At 57.5% G+C, this 6,578-nt stretch overlaps 1 protein-coding gene across 1 annotated transcript; it reads right to left on the bottom strand.

The window, feature by feature from the left end:
• Positions 1-101: 101 nt before the first annotated feature.
• On the bottom strand, positions 102-2,087 carry SELENOM (selenoprotein M). Its single transcript, XM_068157127.1, has 5 exons — positions 1,921-2,087; positions 1,806-1,841; positions 1,693-1,727; positions 866-944; positions 102-787 (listed from the first exon to the last, which is right to left on the bottom strand). The coding sequence occupies exons 1-5, from the start codon at positions 2,044-2,046 to the stop codon at positions 575-577; spliced, it is 489 nt and encodes a 162-aa protein (XP_068013228.1). The 5' UTR covers positions 2,047-2,087; the 3' UTR covers positions 102-574.
• Positions 2,088-6,578: the final 4,491 nt, after the last annotated feature.

Here is a 6,578-nt window from a genome sequence, read left to right as displayed (position 1 = left end):
TCCCCCCTCTGGGACACTCTGGTCCTGCCGGCACTCTGCACAGAGCGGTGCAGGATGTGCCCCACTGAACCCTCCCTGGAAGGATGATGCAGTGCAGCTGATCCTGTGCAAGGGCTTTACTGGGGAGTCAGTGTAAGACAACCCTGCTGAGCTGTGAAGCCATCCCCTCCCTGGGGGCAGCTCTCCTACCTCCTGGACTTAGCACATCTACTCTCAGCACCTTGGGCTTTCTGCTGAGCGCTTCATCCTGTCCCACGCAGGTAGGGAGCTGCCACCCAGCACTGGGATGCAGCCACACCTCGAAGCACGGCAAGGAGCCCTGCTCCTCTCAGCCAGCCAGGGAGGCTGGGCTGCAGGGGAGGGAGGCCCATGACAGGCACACAGGACCCCTGGAATGTCCGCAACGCCTGGGAAGCCCCTGCTCAAGGCTTGAGGTGCTCAAAGCACCTTTGGAGCAGAGGCTACATGGCACTGAGCAACGGCTGAGGGGGCACCTGTGCCACCTGGCAGCTCCGTGCCCAGCTGCTCCCTCACCTTTATCCCAGGTGCTGGGCACTGGCTGCAGCACCCCTTGCTACAGGTCTGGGTGTTCTTCCTTCTCCTGTTCAGGTGGGGTCCTGTTGTCAGCGCCGGGGGCTGGGGCAGGCGGGAGGGTAGGCAGCGGCCTGGCAGGGGCAAACTGGAACTCCTCGGGCACAGGGGCGTCGGGCGCCTCCTTGCGGTAGAAGCCCAGCTCCTGCACCAGCTGGTTGATCTCGTCCCGGGTCATGTCGCTCAGGGGGATTCTCTGCACACAGACAGGGATTGCAGCTTGGCACCCAGTGGGACACCGACTCCCCCAGGTCCTGCTGTGCTGTCCACTCACCTCCAGCTCCTCGTATCGGTAGCTGAGGAGCACAAGCTCAGGGTCAGCACCGGGCAGGTGTTTCATCTCCAGGTTATGGCTGGGTGATGGGCTAAGGACTGAACAGTACTGGGCAGGCCCACACAGCCCTCCTGTCCCATCCTGTTCTCTGTCACATCCCACTCCCTCCCACTGCAACACATCTCAATCCCTGTCCCATCTCCCCCTCCACCATACCCCATTCTGTCCTGTCCTCTTGTCCTCCATCTCATCCTATTCCATCAGTCCTTCAAGCATCCTGTCTTACACGCCCCATCCTCCATCCCCTCCCACCCCTCATCCTGTCTCACTGTCCACCACTGCATTCACTCCAGTCCTCCATCCCACACAGTCCTGCCTTGTCCTGTTCCATCCTCTATCCCTGTCCCATTCCGCCCCCATCCACCCCCATCCCATCCTACCCTGCTCCCACCCCCCATCCCGTATCCGGTCTTGTCCCAGACTATATCCTGTTTCATCTCATCCTGCCCCCATCCCATATCCTGTCCTGCCCTCATCCTGTCCTGTCCCCTATCCCATCCCGCTCACATTCAGTCCGCTCCCATCCCAACCCATTTCCTGTCCCCTCCGCATCCCGTCCTGTCCTCTGTTCCATCCCATCCCCCCGACATCCCACCCTGCCGACGTCCCATCCCTTCCCGCCCCTATCCCGTCCTATCCCACCTCGTCCCGCCCCCATCCCATCCCACCACACGTCCCGTCCGACTCCCGTCCCATCCCATCTCCCAAGCTCAGCATGCAGCCCGGCAGGGTGCGGCGCCACTCGGGGCAGGGGCCGCGGCGGGTACTAGAGGGGGATGTCCTGGGTGACGAAAGCCTTCACCTGCGGGCAACAGCGGACAGCACGGCTCAGCGGCGGCCCCGGCCCCGGCCGGCCCCGGCCCCCACCCACGACACCTACCTCCCTCAGGCGGTTCAGCCGTCACCCGCCGCAGGTCTGCAGGGAGGAGACACTCCGTCAGCGCGCCGCGTCCCCGCGGGCTCCGCGACCCCCGCCCCTCCTGCCCCGCGCTCACCTCCACCTTGCCCCGGGCCAGGCCCCGCAGCTCGGCTCGGCGGCGGCGGGAGGGTTCCGGGTCGCTCCCCGCCGCCAGCAGCAGCGGCGCCGCCAGCAGCAGCAGGAGCGGCGCCACCCGTGGCATCCCGCAGCCGCCACCGCCGCGCGTCCTGCTGCCGCCGCCACGTCACGGCCCCGCGCGGGGGGCGGGGGGAGAGGGGTGGGGCCCGCCACGGCCACGCGCACGCACAGCGCGCCAGCAGCCCCAGTGTAAGTAAGTTAAGTGTGAGTAAGTCTTACGGAGTGACGCCTCGGCTCTCAACCACCCGGAGCTCCTTGCCCAAACAGCGTGGCTTTCGCTATGACTTACTGGCAGGCACCAGACCCAATAATGAATAAAGCACCTTACCTGATCCGGAGGGATGTTATGAGCGGCAGAAGTGGCTGCGGCCGAGAGACTCCCAGAGAAAGCCTCGGTGCCAGCTAAGTCACAGTGTCCTAAGTGTCCTAAGACTTAGGAGTGTCCTAAGTCACAGACCCACTCAGCAGCACTCACCTCGTCCCATCTGGGGTCGCCAAAATGTAAGTAGACGGATCACGCCAATGTACAGGATGATGGAAAGCTGCTTTATTCTGGCCCCAGGGAACAGGGGACTAGTGTCCAAAGCACTGTTCCCCTGAGCCACCAATTTTAAGCGGCATTTATACAGTTTTGGATACAACTTCTTATCATTAAACTTTTCATTCTCAGCAGTAACCTTTAAGGTCATGAGATAGGTACCTTCAAAACACATTCCATAGGATTACAGATCTACAGATACTCGTTGCTAAGCACAATTCTTGTCTGGCATTAGGAGTTGCCATGGCTTAGAATATTGCTGCATAGCAAGTACTGCAAAGCTAGGTGCAGGTAGTTATACATCAGTCATAAATAACTAAGTGTTCTGGTGTCACAGACTTGATGAAGTGTTTAGATTACAAAACGTTCCTAATGTTAACATTTCTCAACATCCTGAGGAGGAAAGGGAGAAATTTTACTGGGCAGTGATGGGCAGGATGTGTCTGCAAACGGGTGAGAAGGCTGTGGGGACCATCTGACCCTCAGTTCCTGGCTTGGACTGTAAACCAGAGCCTCCTTTAAGTTCATCAGCAATTAGAAAGTGCTGTATAGTGAACCCGGGCTGTGCCCTATGCCCTCAGCTTGTGGGTGCTGCCGCTTCCAGCAGTGCAAAGATACAGTATATGCAAAGACACAATATATGAGTTGTGTGCTGGAATAAATCAGTCGCCCTTTGGCCTTCTATATGCTCTGCTTGTGTTTGATTCTTGTCACACAGGCCGTCACCTTATCCCTACCCCGACCCCTATACAGCAACAGTGCTGCACTGGCTTTGAACTGGGCAGGACGCTCTGTCAGGACATGGGCACTGATTCAGCCACTCAGCCACAGAGAGGATCACTGCAAATTTCTGCTCCTTATCCTCATTGTTCTTGTTGTCATACACATGTTGTTCTCCTCCTTATCATCCTACTCATCCTCTCCCTCAATCACAGTATCACAGTATCACTTAGGTTGGAAAGGACCTCGAGGATCATCGAGTCCAACCTATCAACACAGACCCCATGACTAGACCATGGCACCAAGTGCCACGTCCAATCTCCTCTTGAACGCCTCCAGGGTCGATGACTCCACCACCTCCCTGGGCAACCTGTTCCAATGACGAACGACTCGCTCGGTGAAGAACTTCCTCCTCACCTCGAGTCTAAACCTCCCCTGGCACAGCTTGAGACTGTGTCCCCTTGTTCTGGTGCTGGTTGCCTGGGAGAAGAGGCCAACCCCTTCCTGGCTACAGCCACCTTTCAGGTGGTTGTAGAGGGCAATGAGGTCACCCCTGAGCCTCCTTTTCTCCAGGCTAAACAATCCCAGCTCCCTCAGCCTCTCCTCACAGGGCTGTGCTCAAGGCCTCTCCCCAGCCTTGTTGCCCTTCTCTGGACACCTTCAAGTGTCTCGATGTCCTTCTTAAACTGAGGAGTACTGGACACAGTACTCAAGGTGTGGCCTAACCAAAGCAGAGTACAGGGGCACAATGTCCTCCCTGCTCCTGCTGGCCACACTATTCCTAATGCAGGCCAGGATGCCATTGGCCCCCCTGGCCAATGCTGCACTTCAGCTGCTCCAACTTGTTCTCCAGGGTATTCTCCTCCACGCTCTCATCTGGGGACTTCTGTTGTGCCATGCTGGGGTTCTGGATCAGCCCTGGGACCTCGGTGGGCGGCTGGGAACTCTAGAAGGGCACAGTGTGAGTGCAGATGGACAGAGAAAAGGTCAAGGCTGCAGGGGGGCAGGAGGGGTTAGTTCAGCAGCTCTGTGGTTCTGGCTGTCTCCTACGTACAGTGGTGGTGGCAGCAGCTGACCCGAGAAGCTCAAACATCCAATCCTACCTGGGTCAGGACAGTTTCCTGACACCTCCTGACAGCCAGCACCACCCAAACAGGCACTCAGGGGTCCTGTCTGCACAGCACATCCCATACCCCAGGGCAGGATTCACCTGAGCTTTCACTCCCTCTCTGTCCCCCTTCATCAATTTCTGCATGAGGTGGCCTCCCCACCTTGGCTCGTTGCTGTTCTTTCGGCCCTCCAGCTCATCACACCCCTTAAGTCTCAGGGCCCTTCTATTTCTGTTCTCCTGCTTTCAGCCCAGTTCTTTAGATCCTTCCTCATCCACAACATTTTCCATCACCCTTCCAGCTGCAGTGGCAGTGGAGGTGGAGGACACAGGGCCATGAGACAGCAAAGACACCAGAGACATGGATGGCCTAGGAATGGGAGAAGGGCCTGGAAACAGTCAGGAATTAGACCTTGTCCCCCCCAGAAGGGGACAGGATCAAGGGCCCAGCTGAAAAATGTGTGTGCAGGAAATGCCATAATCTGGCAGCATTTCAGGAGCTAAAAGGAGTGAATTCTCCTGCACCTCTGCCTGTGTCAGCTGTGACATTACCAACAGCCCATGGGCACTCTCTTGGGGGTTTGAAATGGAGCTCCAGAAGAACTCCAGTGAGAAAAATGACAGAAATGGGCAGGGAGAGAAGGAATTAAAAACCTTTCAAATGAAGCTCTTTAGGCTGCCTGTGTGTGTGGATGGTGCTGGAAGTGTCAGGTTTGCCCAGGAGAGACTTCTCCAGCATCAGTTTGAGGAGTGATCAGGTTTTGCAAGAATCTGATCAAGTCCCTTCCCCCTTTTCTGCATCTCCAGAGAGCATGGACATCCCCTTCTCTGTGTCCTCGGGGCTTCTCTGATCTTCTCTTGAGTAGTGACCAGCACAGAGATGGCCCTGGGCAGGGCCCTGCTGGCACGCCTGCCAGCAGGGCAGAGCTGAGGGCAGGAGTGGGTGAGGTGGAATGGGCTCTGTAAGCAGGGCCATGGAGGAGACCTGGGGCAAATGCAGCTTCAGGCAGCAAAGCCCTGGGCATGGACTGGGAGGAGCCTGCAGCCATGGCATGGGAGAGGCTCTTTGGAGGCAGCTCTCTTGTGGTGCTGTCCTGCAGCTGTCTTCTGGGGGTTGTGCGCTGGGCAAGGAGCTGAGTCTCTGCTTCTTCAGACCTCCCATCTTCAGCAGCCCTTCCTGTCTGCTGTGCCTGTGCTGCTGGGCTTGGGAGCTGCCCTCAGCAAGGCCTAGTTCTGCTGCATGGTTCTGGGCAGTGCCTGAGCCATCCCTTGCAGGTCAGACTTCTGAGCTCTTTGCTTCTCTCTGACAGGGGCTGTGTCCTTCTCTCCATCATCCCTGCCTCTCTGGGCTGAGGAAGAGCAGAGCTTGCAGATCTGCCCCTTGGAGCAGCTCAGTGGGTAAAGAATCCAGCTTTAGGACAGCAGCAAGACCTCAGCCCGCTGCTAATCTCTGGGTACCTCCCAACACCCTCCAGATCTGCTTCCCCACCACATCCCACCCCTTGTGGGGCTTTGAGGGTCATTGGTTCTGCTGGGAATTTGGGAGCTCAGCCCCCTGATCCCCAGGCAGTTGGGGTCAGTTGCATGGCCAGGGAAGGAGGGTTGGGATGCGTAAGTACTAGGGTGTCTCAGCACAGGGATGAGAGACCTTACCCTTATGGTGCAAGAAGTCACACACAGTGGCCTTCTCTTCACAGTCATGTGGTCCCCAAGGACTTGCCCAACAGCACAGGGGTGGCCACACCCAGCAACATGGCCACCCAGAAGGACCTGGACAAAATCCTGGAGGAGACCTATCTGAAGCATAATTTGGAGGAGTCAAAATGCAGACTTGAGGGAGAAGAGGGTGAAAAAGACGTGGATGAGGAGGACAGCAAGGTTGAATTACATGAGGAGGAGAACCTGATGATGATGAGGAGGAGGAGGACAAAGGGGAGGATGTGGAAGAAGAGGAAGATGATGTTGTGGAGGAGGAGGATGAAGAGGAAGATGACAAGGAAGAAGGCAAAGCCACATCAGTCCCCTCTTTGTCCCCCAAGCAGAAGAATCAGTGCCCCCAGTGTGGGGCACCCAGCTTGGAGCTGGTGAAGCCCAGCTGCCCCAGCCTGATGAGCAACCCTTTGTCTGTGGTGAAGGCAGTGAGAGCTGCAGCCTCAGTGCCAAGCTCAGCCAGCACCACAGGGTCCACACTGGGAAGAAGCTGTATATCTACACCAGCTGCAGCGAGAGT

Source organism: Melanerpes formicivorus, unplaced genomic scaffold (genome assembly GCF_026170545.1).
Source record: "Melanerpes formicivorus ecotype bairdi unplaced genomic scaffold, bMelFor1.0.p_v2 SCAF_36, whole genome shotgun sequence".
Classification (NCBI taxonomy): domain Eukaryota; kingdom Metazoa; phylum Chordata; class Aves; order Piciformes; family Picidae; genus Melanerpes; species Melanerpes formicivorus.
Note: the sequence above shows the minus strand (reverse complement) of the source record. Positions and strands in the feature narration are given on the sequence as shown.